The sequence below is a fragment of the Gopherus evgoodei genome, chromosome 7 (assembly GCF_007399415.2).
Source record: "Gopherus evgoodei ecotype Sinaloan lineage chromosome 7, rGopEvg1_v1.p, whole genome shotgun sequence".
Taxonomy (NCBI): Eukaryota; Metazoa; Chordata; order Testudines; family Testudinidae; genus Gopherus; species Gopherus evgoodei.
This window is the reverse complement of record NC_044328.1, coordinates 17,321,920-17,344,739: the sequence shown is the minus strand read 5'-3', so window position 1 is coordinate 17,344,739 and position 22,820 is coordinate 17,321,920. Positions and strand designations below refer to the sequence as shown.

At 41.3% G+C, this 22,820-nt stretch overlaps 1 protein-coding gene across 3 annotated transcripts in view; it reads right to left on the bottom strand.

The window, feature by feature from the left end:
* GRK5 (G protein-coupled receptor kinase 5) overlaps positions 1-22,820 on the bottom strand; it is a 232,529-nt gene that overhangs the window by 93,462 nt on the left and 116,247 nt on the right. The window contains exon 1 of one of the 3 annotated variants that reach the window (XM_030570337.1): positions 7,379-7,457. The exons of the other annotated variants lie outside the window; for them this stretch is intronic. Coding sequence (XP_030426197.1) covers positions 7,379-7,442 — 64 coding nt within the window. The 5' untranslated portion in view covers positions 7,443-7,457. Of the gene's footprint in view, positions 1-7,378; positions 7,458-22,820 lie in introns of those variants that run through there. 3 annotated transcript variants of the gene reach the window in all.

Here is a 22,820-nt window from a genome sequence, read left to right as displayed (position 1 = left end):
CCAACAAGAGCCGCCTAAGGCTTACCGGGGACACTTGTATTTGCAATCTGCAATAAGAAAAGCACCATACAAGAGTTCAGTATTGTGATCTCTGAAAAACCTCAAATACAGATCCACGGCTCATAGCGTATTTCATTCTTAATGGGGAAGCGGGGCATTGTTGCCCCAGCTCCGCCTGCTGGAAAAGTATTTACAGTGGGAGGAGAGTCATTTGCTTGGTGACTTAGGAGGACTACTGCAGGCAAGTTGGTGGGTGTGCAACATAGGTCTCACCTGTTTTACCATCAAGTGAATGTGGCAGTCTATGGGTTCAAACAGTGCTGAGAACTCACTCTCTGAAAAGCAGGCCCCTTTAAGATGTCTCAAGCTGGGCGCTCAAAACCACTAGTCACTTTTGAAAATCGTGGCCTAAAAATTAACCAAGCGAATCAGAATATAAGATCTAAACAAGGGTGACCAGACGTCCCAATAATAGCGACTTTGTCTTATATATGTAATTATACTCTCCCTCCCCCTCGAAAAAAAAAACCTGTCCAGATTTTTCATATTTGCTATCTGGTCACCCTAATCTAGACATTTTTAAGAGTGAACAAAAGAGGAAGAAAAAGTTATAACTCAGTTCACCCAGGAGATCTCCAGAAACTATGATACTAGTCACATTATCATTATTGAATATAGATAGACTCCATTCACCACTACAGATAAAACCGCACACACTGCTCAGTGGCACACAATAGTTCCATCTGCAAAATAGCACTTCCCTGCCTCACAGGCATGTTGTGAGGATAAATATGTTAAAGGTTGTGAGTCAATACTATGGTAATAGGCCCACATAACTGTGATAGATGATTACATTAGATTATCTATCTATCAGTCAACTTCTTCAGGAGTGATTGACTTAATATTGTTTCAATTGCTAGTGTCTCTCAGAGAAAACCCTCCTATAAGCATGCTGCTTTTGGCTAGTCTGAAACCAACATAGACAGTGGTGATTATCTAGGAAGAAGAAGAAATTCAGCCCCAGTTCACCCAGTTCTAAGGAATACTTTGGGGTACGAGTGAACGTCCCTGAGTTGAGATGCGCATCACTCAGAGTGGCTAGTGCCGGGCATTTAAGGTCCAGTATAATAAGTCCTGAACAACAACAACTGGTGCAGCACAAGGAAGAAAACGTGCTTATTCTTTGAAGAATTGAATTCTCAGAACTCACCCTTCCACACAGCACAAAGTGCTACTAGATCGTCTTAAACTTCCTTGCTAATTACTTGTAATCCAAATCCATGGAGCAGACATTGAGCCCAACAGATCACAATAGATTCTCCTTTTATATTAAACACCTACACATAGGCTTGGAAGGATTACAGTTTTATTGGTAAATTCTGATTTACCAATAAATGCTGATTTACCAAAATGCTGATTTACACACAAACTGACAACAAACCATTTCCATCAATAATAATTAAAATTGGCTAAAAAAGGAAAAATAAGAAAAATTCTGCTTGAAGATATTTATTTTGTATATTTTGACATGTGATGCTGACAGTTTGTGTTTTAACAGATATAAAATGTTATTTTGAATCTCAATGTCTACAGCTTTCAGTAATTATTGTCTGACCCACCCCACACCCAGCACTTCCTGCAACTGTGACCATTTAAATTGATAAAATTAGAAAAAAAAATCTCTTAAAACCCATCATTTTGCACAACTGTGTAAATTTAAAATCGATAAAAATTTTAAAATGCTTAAAAACAAACGTCTGATATTCTTCATTACAATTATAAAAAAAATGAATTCTGACAAGCCTATCTATACTGCACCATCATTTTGCATGCACTTTAAGGAGATTAAAAACAAAGACATGGACCAAGATGCTCAAAAGTGCTAGTTTCCTTTGATTTCCTAAGGGAGTTAGGCACCCGAATACTTTAAGGATCTGGGCGATGGTTCCTGTCTTAACGAGTGCATATATTAGCACAATGTCTGTACTGCATAGGTGCATAATACCAATCCTAAAAACTAAGGCTTGTGAAGGAGTTATTTTACCAGTAACAAAAGCACACATTTTCTAAAATTCAATGCGTCACCCATTTATTATGTTCATTTACACTAAATACTAAAATAGATTAGACCACACTACAGTTGAGAGGCTTGCAACATTTTTTGTTTTAAACTGCCATCATTTTCAGTTTGCTATTCAAGCACTCTTATTTTTTTCCACAGTTGTATAACTTTAAAATGTCCAGACAACGTATAGTACATTCCAGCCTGGAGCACATTTTTACACCTGAGTTATTTCCCCCTTTTTTTGTGGGATTTTATAACTCTGACAGACCTACAACCAACCCCATTGGAGTGGCTGTTGCTTTGATACCGACTACACTAATTAATTAAAAATACAAATATAAACAAGATTATTTGTGACAATGGAATTACTTCAAACTGGTTTCAAGTCCCACCAATTTCATTTTCTCTGCTTGTCAACTGTCTCTTTTAAAACAAACAAAAATCATCTTCTTATGTTTAATCATGTCATTTATTCAGATTCAGACAATGCTTTGCATACCTTCCTTTCCTCCCCCCAAGCCCCCCAGGTTTCACAGTGTTAGACTACATGGGTAGACTCCATGCATCAGAGAAGCACTACACAAAGGATGAAATTTTCTAAACATTAGACCTATGCTGATGTTGCCAAAAAAAAAATATGGTTAGGAGAATACTTCAGAAAATTCCCACAATTTAATTTGCTCCAATGGTACATGGGGTCCCTTTTATTTGTTTCCTCTGAACAGCGGTGGTGAAGTTTTCCCCAGGGAAATGTCTGCGGAAAGTGGAATCCCACAAACAGCTACATGAATATGTTTGCACGAGCATCTGCAGCAGCAATGTTTATGTGGGCCATCTTAGAATCGCTTTGTTGATTTTGGAGAAAGGCTCTGGATGAACAGCAGGAGGGATGACTAACCCCTCCTCACTTTTTTGTAATGTGCAGCAGCAGCAGCAGCAAAGCAAATGATGTGTTGGGGGAACCACCACCACCAGAAACATCAGTGGGGTTGAGAGTGTGGTAGCATTTCACTGGCACGAAGGCATCTCCTAATCCAGCCCTGTGTTAGAACTACAGCCAAGTGGTGTGGCAGGAGAATATAGCCCCTGGGATCCAGCACGTGTGTGGTAGCATGTAGCTTTCAACTTAATGAAGCCCATCCGTCTATATTGACTGTGGACATGGACAGACAAGTACATCTGTCAATGGCAGTGCTAGAAATCCCTCTGAGTTATTCCAGCCCTCCTCCACTCTAAAGAACTTTTTTACCTGAGTGGATGACCATAAATATTACCATGTGACTTAGGTGACTAATCACAGAGCTCAAATAATGAACTGCAGATACTGTATAGTCAAAGTAATTGTTGCAGATAAAATAATGTAAAATTTTGTTCATATGAAACATTCAAACCATTTTGAATCATGAATTAAAAAAAATTGCTTGCCAACTACAGTGAAACCCCGCTATAACATGATGACTGGGATCAAAAAAATTAGATTGCGATAAATGCGGGGTCACGGTAAAGCGAGGTTTACCATTTCAAGCTGGTCATTTTCAGGCCAGTCAATTTCTCTTAGGCAGAAAACGACTTGCGTTTGCGAACTGCCCATAACAGTAACTGAAAGGGTGCAGCTCCAGCGGTGGGGGCTCTCAGCCATGCAGCGAGAGAGGGAAACACTTGGGGAGAGCAGAGGAGACGTGCAAGGGGCAGAGGAAGAGTGAGGAGCACCTGGGGAGGAGAACGGCTCTGCTCGCCAAAAGAAGAAGTGGGGGTAGGGCGGGAAGAGGCAGTGGAGAAGGCACATTCATTTTGGGGTTTTTTTCTTTCTTTGGCAGCCCTCCAGCCTCTTTTTTTTTCTTTTTTGCGCTTAGGCGGCGCTTTGGCGTGTTTTTTCTTTTTTTCTCTTTTTCTCTTTTGTGCTTCTGCAGCGCTTCGGCTGCTTTTTTTTTTTTTTGGTTGGGTGGCCAGAGCCACCTTATGATCATGTTATATCGGAATTCGCATTATAGGGGGGCGCATTATAGCAGGGTTTCCCTGTATTTGTGAACAGGAAAAGGAGGTGTACCAGCTGAATAAATTATGAGTTACAAAAATGAGCCTGATGCCAAGCCCATGGAAGACCATAGAAAGACTTCCATTGATTTCAACGGGCTTTGAATCAAGCCCAGTTTGTCCATCTCTGGCAAGCACATTTTAAATCAGTGGTGCCCAATCTTTCCAGACTACTATACCTCTTTCAGAAGTCTGATGTGTGTTGTGTGCCCCCAAATTCCACCTCACTTAAAAACGACTTGCTTACAAAATCAGCCATAAAAATACAAAAGTGTCACAAGCACACTATTACTGAAAAATGGCCTGCTTTCTCATTTTTACCATGTAATTATAAAACAAATCAATTGGAATATAAATATTTACTTACATTTCCGTGTATAGTATATGGAGCAGTGTAAACAAAATCATTGTCTGTATGAAATTTTAGTTTGTACTGACTTTTCTAGTAATTTTTATGTAGCCTGTTGTAAAACTAGGCAAATATCTAGATGAGTTGATGTACCCCCTGGAAGACCTCTGCACAACCCTGGTTGACAACCACAGCTTCACATGAATGAAACACTCTGTATCTCTCCCACCTCTGCATTAACTGTGATGAGAATGTATGGGAGGTGACCTGTAATTGGGTATACATATTCTGGGGCCTTGCCTACACTGGCGCTTTACAGCGCTGCAACTTTCTCGCTCAGGGGCGTGAAAAAACAACCCCGTGAGCACAGCAAGTTACAGCGCTGTAAAGCGCCAGTGTAAACAGTGCCCTAGTGCTGTAAGCTAATCCCCTCGGGGAGGTGGAGTACCTGCAGCGCTGGCGCAGCGACCACACTCGCACTTCAAAGTGCTGCCGCGGGAGCGCTCCCACGGCAGTGCTTTGGAGTTTCAAGTGTAGCCAAACTCTGAGTAAGCAATGTTTATTTGGCTTTTTTTTTTTTTTAACCTTTCATCTAATGGTTATCTATGCGATTCTTAAACAAATCCTATACTTTTAAGAATACATTTGGTTACAAATTAGAATTTAGGGCATTTAATGGAGTCAATGAACTTGAGAAGAGCTGGTATATTTTTGCACATCTTTGTTAGCTCAAAAATCCAAGCGACTAGTAAAGAAGTGGCTACTCTTCCTGTAAATGACACCCTTTATAAACATATGTCACTGAATCCATGCCTTGGGGGGGGCAGGGAAGGGAGGGTTCTCATTAAAGCTTCAAGAATGGGTCCTCTGTGATTGGTTGGGACACTACTGAATGGCAACTGACATTTGCATTTCCTTTGTATATCCCCATAGCAGGCCATGACACCAACCGACTTGGCATAGAATACTCCCCTCAATCTGGTTAACACAAGCATAGTTAATGTTTTATAGCCTTTGTGAAACAATAGCAGTTACCTGATAACTATATCTGATATACACACTTAAGTTTGGCTAGGGAAACAATTTTTGTCTTCTTAAACAATGCCCAACAATGTATGAGCCATGAAGATGGATTGAAAAATTCCCCCAAAGAAATACAAAAGGTCACCTCAGATTCTAGAGTGCCCCTTGGAGTAAGGAACAAAGGTTTGGTTATCCCTGTTTTGTAGTAGTTAAAGCAGCTAGTGAGTTTGTCTTTTACCTTAGGGCTTTTTTGTCTGGTTCTAGAGATAATGACTGAAATACCCAACTTATTTTCTATCTAGTACTTTTATTTATTGTTGCCCTGGTTATATCCTGAGTAATACGTGCTGAAAGAATATTTTAGTAAAAGTTGTAATTTGAATGTTTAAGGCCGTGAATTCTACAGAACTGTTTCTGTTGTACACAGCACAAAATAAACATCCCAGTTCCAGGAAACTAAAGGAGACATCTTGTGAATCGTTTTCTTAACACTAAAAAGAATTCTGTAAAACCACTCTATGCCTTCTGAATCAGTCTAGACTAAACCTTCATCAGATCTATACAATGGTACAATGGGCAAAGTAATATGCCAATGCATATATATAAGGAATACAAGTTTCTACTGTGCATATAATAAAATTCCTTATGCAAAATAGTTACTGTGCATAATATCCAGGAGCCACTTCAAATTTTAAACAACTTAGCCATTTTATTAATGATTCTTTTAACAAAATAGTAGATTCTGATAGTTGCTCCCTGATTGCTAGATTTCTTGCTTGCTTGCTGGTTTTGAAATACACACTCAAAATCCCCAAATAAACTAATGAAACCCCACAGTCTTAAGATGACAAATTATTTTTTAAACATTTCTCTCTCCCCACTTTTTTAAGTAAACTAAAACTATTGAAAAACAAACCCAATAATGATATTAATTAAACCACCAGTAACACACTGTAAAATGTTTTTAAACAAAAATCAATCCCTTCCACCAGTTCTGAAGAAATGGATATAATTTTCACTCTTTAACAGATATCTATCTTAACAAGTTAACACCAATGCTAATTTTATGGCTCACATATCAGCTTTTGAAAAACAAGGTCTCGCTCTGTAATCGGAACACTGACATAACCTTAATTTATGTTCTCTCTCTGCTTCAACTTCCTGCTGAGCGATAACCCCAGCTGAGTGGGTGTGAAGGCGCTGGTATGCTGGGTAAAATTGGTATTAACAGTGGAAAAGCTATTTAAAAGTCATTTGGAAACTCAGAAGAAACTAAGAGGAACTTGTGCTAACGGGGACTGTTTAACGGAAAGTATGTTGCTTTCCTTTTTAGCAGACGTATGCAATACCAGGCTCCTCTCTTCACTGAACAGTGTGATGGATTGAGAAAGCTCAGTGGCTGGCGTCCAAATACATAAAAACCTTGAACAATATTAAAGAGAGCTAAAAAGAGAGGGTATTTTGACGAGGAACCTCCTTCATGTGTTTATGAAAGCTGATTTGTCTCAGGAAACGGACAAAGGTTTCCCGGCTCAGTGATCATCCATACATTCTCTAAGCTGATCTTAACATTCTTATTCTTCAATTTATCTCCTTTCATTCTTTTCTTCCATTCCCTGGTTTAGTTTCATATTGTCATATAAATCTCTTGCACTTACATAGTGCCTCTCATCCTCAAACACCTCAACATGCTGTGCATTCTTACAGGGATCACTGAAAAGCAGTCACTGTTTAGCAGCACACATGAATGCTACTCAGTGGCGTACAGCACTGAGCAAAACAACCAAGGGAATTTCAGTAGACAGACTATAATTACCACCCCCACCCCCCCGCAGGAACTGACAAGAACTCCGGACTTAGCTAACACCCCCACCTCTGTAAATTGTGCTATGAAGTGTTTAACTCACCACAAGCGGTCAAGTGCTTTGATTTGCTTCCCGTTTGAGAGACAACACCACCTGAATGCCCCATGCTGTACTACTGATTCTAAGGGATGTACCACCTAGTGAATCACCAACCTTATACCTCCTGCAGCCCCTAAACATCCCTGGAAGGCCTCCCATCCAAGTGCTGACCCAGTCTGACTTCACATAGCTTGGCAACAGTAACAGGATCATTGCACAACGGGGCATGGCTATTTGCAAACCATCTCAACGGTTCAGAATATTTGATGCTCCCTGAAGTGTAGTGTGCTCACTTATGTGTTTACATTGTTCACGAAAACTGCTGAGTTTCACTGAGCAAGGAGAGATGTGGGATTATCTCACTGTTACAGTATATCTACATTTTCACATACACATAAAGTTTGACTTTAATGAGGAGTTGGGTGGCTAAATTCCATACATTTCTTTGAAAATGTGAGGCTGTGGAGTGCACAGTACTGCTCATGAAAACAGGCATGCTGTGTGCCAGGCTACCCCCACACATATGATAGAGCAGCCAGAAGTCTGCTCTAAATTTGTCTGCAGGCAGTCAAGGATCAGTCGGATATAACAGAGACACAGGTGTAACAGAGTCATGGGCATAACAGAGTCATGGGCATGCCCCCTTTGCTGCCAACACAGCACTTATATGAGTAGTAAGGAGTAGAGTGAGATAGGAGACACCAGGCCTGCTCTGTGGCTGGGGAGGGTCACCCTCCAATGATCAGTTATGCCACCTTTGTGCTAGCAACTCAGCGCAGATTCTAGATTATAGGTTTTTTTTTTTTATTTGGTTTGGGTTTGGGGGCAGGGGGGAGGAGGGGCGGGTAGTGTGTTTACACTGTACTTCATTATCCTGGTTTCCTTACTGGTGATAAGAGGCCATTGCACAAATTTATGGAATTAAGGAGCTCAAGCTGAAGGAAATTGTACACACACACACAAACTTACAACAACATATCCCATCAATGATAGTCAAAATTTACAGACAGACAAGGTAAGAAAAATTCTGCTTGAGAATTTAGAGTTAAAATCTAGTAACTTAGACTTTACAAATCAGGGTTTCTCAAACAGGGGTCGCCACTTGTGTAGGGAAAGCCCCTGGCGGGCCAGGCCGGTGTGTTACCTGCCCTGTCCGCAGGTCCAGCAGATCGCAGGTCCCACTGGCCATGGTTCTCTGCTCCAGGCCAATGGGAGCTGCTGGAAGTGGCGGCTGGGCTGCTTCCAGCAGCTCCCATTGGCCTGGAGCAGCAAACCGTGGCCAGTGGGAGCCGTGATTGGCCAGACCTGCGGACGGGACAGGTAATCACACCACTCCACCCCAGCAGGTGCTTTCCCTACACAAGCGGCAACCCCTGTTGGAGAAACTCTGCTCTAGATAGCTAGATTTTGTTGAATGCCTTTAAAAACACAGAAAAAAAATCTTCCTACCACAGATATAACCATGCTGTTTATAAACAGTTGTTGCTAGCATGGTTTATTGTGGGTTTCCAGACTAGTATGGTTTGGGCTGGGCGGGGGTGGGAGGGTTAAAAAATTATGCTAGAGATTTAGAACAAGCAGTCTCCTCTTAATCAGTTAAGAGGCTGCATGAAATCAGGCTGCAGATTCCACAGCAGGGAGGTGGAACAATCCAAATAGAACAGAATAGAATGGAACATGAACATCACTCCAAGATCCATTTAGGAGCAAGAATCCAGGAACCGATTTGCGCTATCTTCTTCGCCACCAAGCAAGTCCCTGAACTTGAATGAAAACTAGGATTTCCTTTTCACTGGCCACATTAAATATGTTTTTGCAAGGGGAAGAAAAAAATGGAGGTGGAAAAAGAAGAACCGCATGCCTGATCTGAAAGGAAAGCATATTTGTGCCAACACTGAAACATTAGAGACATTGTTCAAGAGCAGTTCATTCTAGCAAAAATATTATCCTCGTAATGCTGCCAAGGTCAGTGAAAGTATGGGATACCTGCCATGGAAGTACTGGGTATGCATGCTTATTTGCACTCTCCACCTAACTTTTCAGACACTCTCAAGTTTAGCGTTCATGTGCTGGCATGACCTGTTCATTCATGCATTTTCTCCCCTTCCCTTTATTTGTCCTTTGGGGAATCTTTGGGCCCCTGACCGTGCAGTGGTTGAAAATTCCATTGCTTGCCAGAGAAACCCACATTGATTAATTTCATCCCACTTGCATGGAAGAGGCAAGGTATGCAACTCTCCAACTAGAGACAAGGAAATCCCTGCTGCTTACATGCCACATCAAATAAAGTAGCTCCTGGATAAAGCCACTGGATTTCAGAATTCACTCCACCCGCTGGAAAAATGCAAACTGCCACTGCAACATGAAAACAGACAACAAACATTATAAAACTGCTCACCGAAGGGTAGGGAACAGCAACGATTTTCTTGGTAACAGTTTAAGCAAGAAAGAATTCAGCTATTGCCCTAGATGTATGTCACTTCTCTAGATTATTCAGTTATTTTAGTTGCAATTACACACCAAATATGTAAGTTAAAATAACATTATGAAAGTTGCAAGTCAAGAACTCCAAAATTAGGAAATGCCCACATTCAGGCTGCTGGTGAAACTTGATTTGGCCCCCTTGTGCTTATGCATTAGAACACAGTTTTTACTTACATGATCTCATACTATTTTTTCCATAGGACCCCTGCCTCATTCATTGCACAGGGTGAATGGTGCTCACTAAATGAGCAGCTATTCAATATTTTGTTTTCTCCTTGTTGTTCAATGGGTGGCCCTGGGCCTTATTTCCAGCACACTATTCAAACCCTGCTCTGAAGACAGAATTTATAACTTTCCTGATAGTCTTTTCAATGGGTTCATCACTATTGTATCTAGGGCGACCAGATGTCCCAATTTTACAGGGACAGTCCCGATTTTTGGGTCTTTTTCTTATATTGGCTCCTATTACCCCTCAACCCCGTCCCAATTTTTCACACTTGCTGTTGGGTCACCCTAATTGTATCTGAGTGCTGCACAAATGTTAATGCGCTCCATCTCACAAAACCCCTGTGAGGTAAGTGGATATCTACCCATTTTACAGATGGGGAACTGAGGCACAGAGAGATTAAGCTCAAAAGTATCCAGTAATTTTGGGTGCCCAATTTCCGATGCCTAGGATCTGATTTTTCACTCTAGTTAGCACGTTGTATGTTCAAAGCACAGCTCTCATTGACTTTATTTGCAGCTGTGAGTGCTCAGCACTTCTGCTACTGAAGACCCCAGCGTCCCACGTGAGGCACAGAAAATGAGGAACACACAATTAATGACCACATTAGAAGTCAGGCACACGTTTGAATTCGACCACATCTGAAACAGCCAGTTTCCTCCTCCATACTGTGTTGGCCGGTCAAGTGTCTGCCTCAGGCTGGATATTTTGGAAAAATTTCAGCCAAAACAGTGCAACTGTTACAAGAATGAGGCTAGAGGAAAGTACATTATTTTGCCCATGTGAAAGAATGCTGATGACCTTCTCTTTCAAAAGGGTTAGCACCCCCATGCTTTGAGCAGTTGGCGGGGCGTGGTATTTGTAGTATAAATCTTCCCATGTTTGGCTAAGTTCAAAAAATCACAATTTGGTACATGCCCAGTGAGATTTCTTAGATATTAGAAGCTAAATTCTCTGAAGACTCCCTCAGCACTGAAAGCAAGCTCCAGCGTGGGGCTGAGCAGGACTTTCCCTGCAATTGTAGCTCAGGGCTGCTGCAGGCTGTGCAAGATCCAGCTCTGGGCACCTGAACTGAGATCCCAGAGACCATCCCGGCTGCCTCCTCACTGCCCCACTGCGGCGACTGAAAACAGGATTTTATAATGGGAAGGGTTGAACAACCTTAATAATACACAGTGCTACCAGCCCCCAGGGCCGGCGCTTGCATTTAGGCGACTTAGGCAGTCGCCTAGGGCGCCACGATTATGGAGGGGGCGACATTTTGCCAGAGGGGACGGCAAGCGGCTCCGGTGAAGCTGCCGCAGCTGTGCCTGGTCCGCGGCTTTGGTGGAGCTGCCGCAGGCAGGACTGCGGCAGGTGCGCGGGAGCAGCGGACCGTCCGCAGAAATGCCTGCGGCAGCTCCACCGGAGCCGTGGGACCAGCACTGGGGGTGGGGAAATGGCCGTGCGCCTAGGGCGCTAAAAATACTAGCGCCGGTCCTGCCAGCCCCACCTATAACAACCATTCTGCAGAGATTTTGGCTTTTAGAATAACAGCTATTATGTCTTATCTGTGAAGGGCCCAATTCTGCCCAGCCCGCCTTACGCTGAGTAGCACATTATTCTGTAAGGTTTCACTGACTGCTTGCAAAATAAGGTGCCACTGAATGTGTGTAATGGAGGCAGAATCAGGCACTAAAATGGCAGTTACAGACAGTGTCTGTGCCACTGACCATATCATAAAAATTAGACAGATATGGGGTGGGCAGGATTCAGTGAGGAGCTCAGAAGAGAGAACGACTAGTATGTTCTAAAATATTCTAATATTATGGGTTTATAATAATTATTAATCCTCATTTATTAATGCTGAAAATTATTTCACACTCTTCTATTTAAGAAATTAATTCAATCCCTAAACTATGGATATTCCATATTAAGTGTTCTTTTCTCTCAATATTACTTAAACTTTGGTAAGGACTCGATATGTTATAAAAATCTGGTCCTGGACCCTGACTTAGAAAGCCATTTGGGGCTGAATCATTGACCACTGCTGAAATTTGCCAACAAGGATAAAGTATAAGATGTCAGTAAGGAACTAGCGCATTTTCTTTCTAAGTCATGAAAAGTCACTGGCACAGATGTGTAGTAAAAGTTATAGATAATATTTTGACAGATTTTTTTTGAGTAACTTCCGGTTTAAAATATTGTACAAAGTCTTGCATTGTGGTCTCAAAAGAGACTGAATTTTGAGTTATTGCTATCAGGGGGGAGATAGCTCAGTGGTTTGAGCATTGGCCTGCTAAACTCAGGGTTGTGAGTTCAGTCCTTGAGGGGGCCATTTAGGGATCTGGGGCAAAAATCTGGCTGGCGATTGGTCCTGCTTCCAGCAGGGGGTTGGACTAGATGACTTCCTGAGATCCCTTCCAATCCTGATATTCTATGATTGACCCCACTTCAGTCAATGGAAAGTTTTATTGGCATCTGGATTTGTTGCTTTGGGTAGCTGCCTGGCTACCAGCACAACCTGGCATATAATACTATCATCAGATAAAAAGGAATGTACCATCCAGCAAGCAAACAAATACAAGGAAAAGTCCATTCCCCCCAGCATGTTTTGCAGTCTCCATGATATTCCTCTACCCATCTTGCTAAACACTCATCTCATTTGTGGGGAGAGGAGAGGAGGGAATGCAGGAAGTAGCACATGCTGACCAAGAACGTTTTACTACCTGCAGAATGACCAAACACAAGGCCTTGCATCACATAATTCCTTACTAGATGGTGTGTTGACACAGGAATGAATTTCACCTCATTAAACAGGAAGCAGGCTTCTCTGCAGCAGTTGTGAGGTAGGATGACAGAATCCTTCCGCAGCATAGGAAGTGTCAGCAAAGTTGCTTCTTGCCCTGGTCATCTTCCTACAGAACGATTTTGTTCAGTGGATCCATGCTGTCACTCTTCATTCGCTAATCCCCTCTTCTCCACACTTCCCTGCCCCATCTTCCTCTGAGCTATTGTGGAAAAAGGACCTTTGCAGCACAGTCTCTGGAGAGCAGAACCCCTTTTCATACTCTCCACATCCTGCCCCAAACACAGCAGAACTATACCCTTTTCATATTTGGGGCTTTTTTCTTACATGGGCGCCTATTACCTCCCCAACCCCTGTACTGATTTTTCACACTTTCTATCCGGTCACCCTACCCTTTTCACTGTCAGTCAAGCCCTATGTACTTGCAGAGGGGACAAGAGGAGGCAGGATTATGGCCTCAGTGTGTTGGTAAATTGGGACAATCTGCAGTTTATCTATTTAGATTTCTAAAACCAAAAAATGCATCCATAGCTGTAGGCATTGTGACATCAATTCAAATATCAACCCAAGCCACTTGATGCCTATTAGCTATGGAACTGGAGGCAGTTTTTCCCTCCTGTCCCCCGCCTCCCCCACATATACCCCTCACCCTACTTCCCATCAAGGAAATTGAATACGTTAAAAATAATGTTCCTAAAACATCTGAAGTTGCACAGTCAAAATGCTGAAGTTGGAAATGCAAAAATTACAGATCCTAGAGCAGTGCTAATTCTCCCCCTTGTACATATCTCAATTCTTCTTAAATGTGTGGCTGCATCTAATACACATTCTGCTAAATCTATTTAAAACAAATATAAAAGATGTGCAAAAGTCGCTATAATTGCAAGGCTGCAGGAGTCTTATTTGTTGCATTCACTGTTTAGTGTTCCTTGAAAGTAGGATTTTTGCATTAGGTGTGATCCTCTACATACGCTCCAGGTGTGTGATGGTGACAGACACATGAAAAACGGCATCTTGCACTTTCTATCTTGCACTTTGATCTCTCATTTGCCCTCTTCCCAGACTGCTATGTTTCTAATATTCCAAATTTAGAAAGGCTTTCAGTCACTGATTCATAAAAGCACTTAACCCCCATGGACATCAGCGGTACTTAAGTGATTGTCAAAAGTTAAGCATGTGCTTGGCTGAATTAGGGCCACAAACAGCTGCCATTTAAAAACAAAAACAAACCACCCCTAAGAATATTTTTTCCCCACAAATGTGTAATCACCCCTGCAAATAAGATTAGCCTGAGGTGCTGGACTGACAATATTCAGTTCCAGTATCTTGCAGCCCCAGCAGCAATAGCAAAAAGGGCATTGCTCCCCCTACATATCTGGGAATGACCTCTCTGTAATGGGGACAGAACATCTGTTTCTAGCTCTGGCATGATAATGGAGCTGAAAATTGCAACATTATGGTTTATATCAACGTTATTTTCAGTAATTTTTAGCAATACTTCTAATGGGCTAGTTATTAGTTTCCTCTCTCTTTGAGGTAAATGCTGTTGGCTTCCTGGTACTAACCCAATCTGGAAGAGGCATGCCATAATTCCAGGGTCTGATGATGTCATTTTAGTTGGACCACTTGCAAAGTGAGGTGCTACTCCATATTAGTAGGAGGCACAGAATTAGATGCACAATAAACAGTCCACAACAAAACAGACATTGTGCTTCTCCACTTGACTACCTGTTCTATCTGTGCTGTAAATCCAGTCTCAAACATAGGCAACCTATGGCACATGTGCCCAAGGTGGCACGCGAGCTGATTTTCAGTGGCACTCACATTGCCCAGCTCCTGGCCACTGGTCCGGGGGCTCTTCCTTTTAATTTAAATGGTAAATGAAGCTTCTTAAACATTTTTAAACCTTATTTACTTTACATACAACAATAGTTATATATTATAGACTTGTAGAAAGAGACCTAAAAATGTGAAAATGTATTACTGGCATGCAAAACCTTAAATGAGAGTGAATAAATGAAGACTCAGCACACCACTTCTGAAAGGTTGCCGACCCCTGCTCAAACATGTCATTGCATCTTGTTTAGTGACTAAATAAACTAAATTCATGGGAAATGGTGGTACCTGTTATGTAAGTGCCAATACAACACTTCTGTTGTGTAACTTGCGGAATACAGAGAAGTAGTAGTTCCACAGGCATGAACTCTAACACCCGATATGTGCGTTTCTGAGACTCAGTACTGAGTCTAAAAACATATCATTTATTTCACTTTTGCCCCTAAAAGACCATTATTTTTGTTCTTTTCATTAGGACCCAAGTATGAGGAAGTAATAAGGTTTTCCTTATTTAACTAACCAGAGTGCTATCTAAAAATATAACAAGTGGAACCAGCTTCTTGAGTTAATTATGTCTGTTAAAAATAAACCTGACCTATAAAATGACATTCACGGACACCTGGACATGCGCTGAATAAATCTACAATTTCTTCCTACCCTCATGCCAACTTTCAAGGTTTCTTTTATGAGGAATCCCAGAATCTGGCCACCAACCACTGGGTCATCAGGTCTTGCCTGTCTGACTGTAGCTGTTATTCCTACACCTTCTTATATAGTTCTGGTCATTTAGAAGGAAGATCACTTTTTTTTTTTCACAAAATTGATTAAATTAGGTTTGGTTTTTTGGCACTCTGGGCTGCAAAGGAAAAATGTGTCTGCAAAGAGGCTCCTTAGAGGTTTGGCACCCTTTTACCTCTTCATAATGGGAGTCAGTGAGATTTCTCTTGGGACATTCACATACGTTTTTTAGAATTTAAAGCAGACACACAAGTGGGCCCAACAATAACAGGTTACTGGGTCTCCTTGCAGAGGAACTGCAGAGTGGGCAAAAGCCAGCCACCTCCCAGAAAAGAGATCCAACAGAAAGCGCGGAAGCAAAGCTATTCCTTGGAGACCTACTGATGGGGTTATGATCTACCTGCCCAATCCCTCATTGAAAGAGGCAGAGCATGCTATTATTATTCATTATTTGTATTGTGGTAACACCAAGGAGCGCCGGCCATGCAGCAGGACCCCACTGTGCTAGGCACCGTACAAACACAAAACAAAAATGCAGTCCCTGCTCCAAGAGACTTAAAGGTTTGGAAAACGTGAATAAATGTCCCTCCCTTTGGATACCTGTTTCAACCACCTTCCAAACCTTCCGAGGTTCGATAACTACAATTAATTTACCAAGAGAAACTATCGTCATGATTTACTTGGTTAATGGAAGACACACCTAAAATCACATCCTGGCGATTAAGTAAAAACAAACAACAAACGAGCCTCTTAAATAAATACATATTCAGAGAACAACCCTGATGTAAAAGATGTATTTCTTCCCTTCAGACCCGTGTTATGGACCAGCTCTAAATAATGTACAATAGCTATTTGGTCTTATGGTGCTCTGACCCTATGGTGTTAGCAGCTATAGAAAAACCTAAGAAAAGTAGATATGCTACAAGGTGAACAAATGAATCCAAGGTCCTGGAGAAAAAGGAGAAAACATAGGGGTGTGTTATTTTATGTAAGTGTATGTGTAAGTTCTTATTAACATTCATCACAGATGTATGTTCCTGACGGGTGAAGAGACCCCACAGAAAGCAGAGTCGGGGATATGTGAGGAGTGGATTCATTATTAGCAATGGGTGATCTTCAAAAGTTTGGTTGCTTGTTTTACTTAAGTATCCAACAGGGATATTTAGGTGGGCAGAATGTAAACACCCAAGATGGAATTTGGCCAGAACGCTAGGTTTAACACCCTATTCCTAACAAGGAGTGAGATACTGGCTGTAATTTCCAAGCAAAGCAGACAAGCTCAATGTTGAGGTCTCCTTTGGAAGATCCACACACAGCAAACTGCAGAGACCTCAATTTATATGCCTTGGAAGTATGAACAGTTGACCTGGCCCACAACCGGCAAAGGTGGTATAGTATTTTGAGCAACATCTGTCATACACAAGAGCAAGTAAGGCAAGTGAGCTTTCCCTAGGGGAGTCCAGGGTGCACTCCACAGAAAAGAACATTATCTACTGAAGGCCCCATCTCCTCTCCTTGTACTGTTGACTTGCCTCTCTTCTTCCCACCATGGTGCTCTCATTTAAACTTGCTCACAAAGTAATGACAGCCTCCTTGCCCCCTGGACACCAGATTCTCAACTAAAGGAAATGAGGTGTCAGGAATGTTTTCACCTTCTCCTCTGCCAGGAACATTTTCTTCCCTTTCCTATTTCTTTCTTTCTAGGAGCAGTCAGGACACTGTTAAAACAGAAACTTTCAGTAAAATACAATTAAAAACATTTACTGCTGGACTTCTTTCTCTTTCCCTTTCCTTTTCATACCCATCACTTCTCTTTTATTCTCCTGTATCATCTCTTTACTTTTTCCCCCACCGTATTTTTCCTCAGACTATATTTTTCTCCATTTTCCCCAGCTTTTTAAGAGGGCTTACTTGTTCACTAAATGGCTGTCTTTTCCAAAAATGCCTCTTTCTTCTGGTCTGCTCTGCCTTCCCTGCTCTAATATTAACTTCTGTATGTTCTACCCTCCTTCCCTCTCCCCCATCTTCCCTCTACTTTCTCCTATTCAACTCCTGCCCCCCAGGTCCTTTCTTCTCCCTTCCAAATGTCAGAGTTATGACATCCGTTTATTTTAAGGCAATTTACTGGAAGTTGGGAGAATGTCATTGACCCCAGTAAGTGATTTTACAATTCCTTACATGGTGTGCTGTCAACATGTTAGAGATAATAATGTCATGCCTTAAGAAGATAAAGGCCACACGCCAAATTCACCACAGTATTACTGAAGTTTTGCTGGTATGACTCCATTGAAATCAGTGGAGTTGCACTGACATAAACTGGAGTAATGCAGTGATGAAACAGGCCCAGAGGTCTTAATTTATTTCCTATATGCTCCAGTATTTCAGACAGGACCACATTGGCATGTGGAAACTAGTGAAAACATGCCTTCTGGATGTCTGTTTTTACTCACATCATGTTCTTCCCAAACTGCTCTATCTATAAACTAGCAGTAACTAGCCAAGCTGTTTATATTCTATTGATAACAGTTGGAGGACTGCTTTTGTAACAAGAATTCTACTATATTCAGGCTGCTTCCTTCCAAAATTACTCTTTGAGTTTAAGCAGCGCAGAAAACAAAGAAGTTCGTTGATCTTGGATTTTGGTACCCAGACAACATATTCTTCCACATATGATCTGTCTACAAAGATCTGAACAGAAAGGACACGTAATGGCAAAGACTCTCTAAGCAAGTTCAGTGGAGTCTGTCATATCATCTACTTAACATCTTTCATTCTAGGATCTGAAAGTGTGTTAGAGTATTAATTAAGCATGATAAAAACCCTATGAAGTAAGTATTCATTAGCAAAAAACGTTTTCATTTGTATCTGTCACAACTGATACAATGGTTCAGCAAAATATATAGATAGGTATATTATACAGGAGCTGGTGCAAGTTATCAGTGACAGGGCATCAGATAAAATTAATACTTTATATTTTATGATGTTACATTATGTGGCATTCAGGTGGAAACTTATAACAAATATATTTAGCTTTTACCTTTTACAACAACAGCACTTGTAATTTAAACTTGCTATTTTAAATGTTTAAACCAATGGAATACTCCTGTAAGTAACTGCTTGGTAATGAGAGTAAGGGGGCACAATCTGGCTCTGTATGACAAGCTCAAGGTCAAATGAAAAGTCAGTGACTGAGTCAAGACTGGAACCCAAGAATCTTGACTCCCAGTTTCCTTCTAAGACAGTGTTTCCCAAACTTGTGTAGGGAAAGTCTCTGGTGGGCCGGGCTGGTTTGTTTACTTGCCGCGTTTGCATGTTCGGCCGATCGCGGCTCCCACTGGCTGTGACTTGCTGCTCCGGGCCAAACATCATTTCTACTGGCCACATTCCACATAACACAATGGCCCCAAGACTGAAAGGTGTGTGTGAGCCTGTGCAAATGGAAGTAAGTGTAGGGCATTCAGCAAGGTGACAGATTCTTCAAGCTGTGCGCCATGGAAATTGAAAAGGCCTGAATCATAGATTAGGTCTGATAGGTGCCAAAGTGCAGAAACCTGCATGTCCACCACACACAACATTAAGCCTTTCAGAGGACTGGCACTTCGAGAAAGCAGCATTTTCTATCACGTTAGTCTAATAGGACTATTCCAAAACAAAATCTGTGTCTTGAGCAACACTTTACTGATTATACATTTCTGAAGACTTCTTTTCAACCACAATCAGTTCGTGGTACAGCAGCAAATATCATAACAGGGGGACTCTAAAGAAACATGAAGTGCAACATTTTTTTATTTAGACCCTTAAATCTGTTCCTGCTAAAATAAAGTGTATAAGTAAAATAAATACAAATGTTTAATTTAAGATTAGATTAGTAGAAAAAAAGTATGTTGCCCATCATTTCATCGATCAACCCAATAAGACCAACAATGACCAACAGGACTATTAATATCCAAACATTGCAGTTCCATCTGCCCTTTGATCTTTTCAAAATCAGATGGCCATTACATGCCTTGTAGTGACAGACTAAGGTGCTCAATCTATTTACCTTAACAAAGGGAACATTATGGGGTGACTTGATCACAGTCTGTAAGTCCTTACATGGGGAACAAATATTTAATAATGGGCTCTTCAGTCTAGCAGAGAAAGGTATACCACCACCCAAAGGCTGGAAGTTGAAACGAGAGAAATTCAGACTGGAAACAAGACATACATTTTTAATGGGGTGAGTAATTAACCAAGAAATAACTTACCACGGGTCATGGTGGATTCTCCATCACTGCCAATTTTTAAATGAAGATGGGTTGTTTTTCTAAAAGCTCTGCTCTAGGAATGATTTTGGGGAAGTTCTATGGCCTGTATTACAAAGGAGGTCAGACTAGAGATGATCCCAATGGTCCCTTCTGGCCTTGGCATCTACGACTCTATGACTCATACCCTGTGATGAAGCTTGATGTGCAATTTTCTACATTATTATGTTGAAACCGGCAAGATGGGTTATTTCTATGGAGGAGTTTTATATAGCTGCAGCAATTATGAACTTAATCAAACCCTGCTTTCTGGCACACATTAAACTACCAAGTAAAATTTGTTTGAAAAGGGTAAACAGAAAACAACAATGGGCATATTGAGATGCTCCGCAGTATGGATTTTACATTTCGTCATCAGTATATATTGTTTGTGCACCTAGTTAACTGAACTGGAAATAAGCAGATCTACATTTTAGACCTTATTAGAGCTCAAAGCATAAGCTTTAATGAGCACAAATTACTGCGTAGGAAACTTTTAAAAGCCAGTTTAATATTTCACTGTTCCTAATTACACCTTAAAGTATAAGAGAGCTGGCCTCAGAGTCAGTGACCAGCAAAACATTTAAATATGCAAACTGCTATTAAACTTTTGCTTTGGTTTCCTTTTACAGTGAGAAATAGGTGGTGCTTGACTAGCATAAACTTGCTAGTTTGCTTCAAATAAACAGCCCAATTAGACCAAATGTGCATATATTAAATGACTGTTGAAATTGTTATATTATTTTTATTTAAAATCAATAAGGCTCCCATAAAAGTTACGGTAATGATTCATCACCTAGCTGCAGCCAAATGTTCCAGGTAAGGCAAGGTGGAATGCGCACGCTGAGTTGTTAAGTGTGTCAAGTACCCAAACATGCCCATTACATGATATTGATTTCACCGGTTAATGGAGGACTGCTGCACAGCTGATACACTTAGGAACAATTTGCTTTTCTGTAGTGCCCTGCTGCATTGTGGAACTCCAAAGGCACTCAGGGGCAAGGAAGCCATGCTAGTGGCCAGGCTCCAATGTTGCCAAGGCAGGCAGAGCTCCCATCACCAATACAGATGCAGAAGACATCTGTGCAGATGGCCCTGTCCTTCTGGCGAATTTCTGAGCTCCGCAAGGAATTTGGGGGAAGCTTGGAGTTTGCGGATCACAATCCTTCGATTTTTTTCCATTGAGGTGGGATTGGGCAACTTCTCAGAGTTTTCCTTCCTGCACAACCTCCTTTTATAGGTATTTTTCCTGTTGAAGGATGTAATCTGCACCTTAACTTGGTATTTGTCAATTAGGTCTCCCCTCTGTGTTGTTTTCCGCAGACTCCACGTATCCACTTCTCATATATGCTACAAAGAAAGCTCACGAGAACTGCAGGTGATGAGTCCAGAGAAGAAAAGACTGAGGAGACTTAAGACCTCACTAACTGAGAATACTGGGGTCAAAAGTTCTCCTTAGTCAAGGGAATTAGTCACATGAGTGAGGTTGGCAGGAATTGGCTTTTGAGTGAAATAATGACCTGGCTTATTTTATACCCCACTATAATCTCCAAATCCTCCCCTTGGTATCACCACCAAAATTATTATTACCATACCTATATTTCTATATTCAAATTATTCCTTTCTTCATTTACATATCTTTATGAGTGCTGAGCACATGCAATTCCCATTGACTTCAGGGGAGCTGTGGAAATTCAGTACCTCTTGGGACCAGACAACTGATTTGATTTAATTGAGCTCAGACCTGTTTTCCAATTCATCCTGATCATGCTGTATTTTAACCCTATCTTCCAATGTCTTTTGTAATCCCTCTCCATTTGATGTAGGCCTCAGATGTGATTAGTTTGTTCTCCACTCCATCCTCCAAGTGCCTCATTAAATCGTTGAGTAGTATTGAATCCAAAAGAAGCTCAGCAGGATCTTACTGGATACCTTGCAACTCAACACAACTACTAATTATTTCCTCATTGTGCATTGCATTTATTGTATTCAGCTTTGCATCAAATCTGTATTTCTCTAGTTTCCCTTTGAGAGTGCCATATGGAACCATATCACATATCTCTATGTAAGTCAGGCCTACTATATTGACTGCATTTTTTTTTTAAATATGGCTCCCACTCTTTCCCTATGTATATGAATAGGTAACAAGTAGGGTTTTGGGGAGGGGAACTTCTACAGTGCACCATTACTAACAAGGAAGTGTCTGACACTATGTCTTCAGTGCCCTTTAAGAGTTCTCTCTAATATCTGTTCTGAAGTTTATAGGGGCACATGCTACAGTTTAATATGACACTAGAGGATTGTAATTCCAGAGATGACCTACATAGTCATTCATAATGATGTAGTGCCAGTGAAGGGCACTCCCTGTAAATGAAGTATTTTGTTTATCCAAAGAGCAAGTACAGCACAGCCAAAAACAGTGCATGCCTCCCATTCTGCTCTGCTAATATGCCTGCCTTTCATTTTCTAGGTGTGAGAAAATGGCTCTGCTCCTGAGGAACATGCAGTTCTAGGCCCCTACTGAGACTGATGCTAAGGGACTAGTTCTGTGTCAGTTGTGATGATGCTTTGGATTTTGTCTATTTCATGCCAGGCTTACATGATGGCCCTCATTATTAATACTATACCACAACCTAAGTCAGATTCAACCTAGTCACCGAGAAGTGAAAGTTGAAATGTTTTGTTTCCCATTACCAATTCACTGAGCCACCCAGTAGTTGGGACCTTGACATTTTACCACAGTCATAGCTTGGTACCTGGAGTCCCCAGGCTTCTTTGACCCCACTCAGTTTGGTTCTAGTCCAAACTGTACTATGGAGGCTCCATCCTTTGGGATACAACCCAGAAGATAGTATTGGGCAATTACTCTTTGATGCTGAGGGTTCCACTGAGCTGTGTCTTGGCACCATTCCTATGCTTCATAAGCATTCTGGTTAGTTAAGGGTATGGCCTATGGTGTCTTCAGCATGCGCATGGCTCAGAGCTCTACATTTTCACTTCATCCAATAAATTCAGAGTGGCCTAGTGACATATCTAGTGCCTATCAGAGACTAGGACATGGATGAAAGCTGGCTTATTCAACATACATAA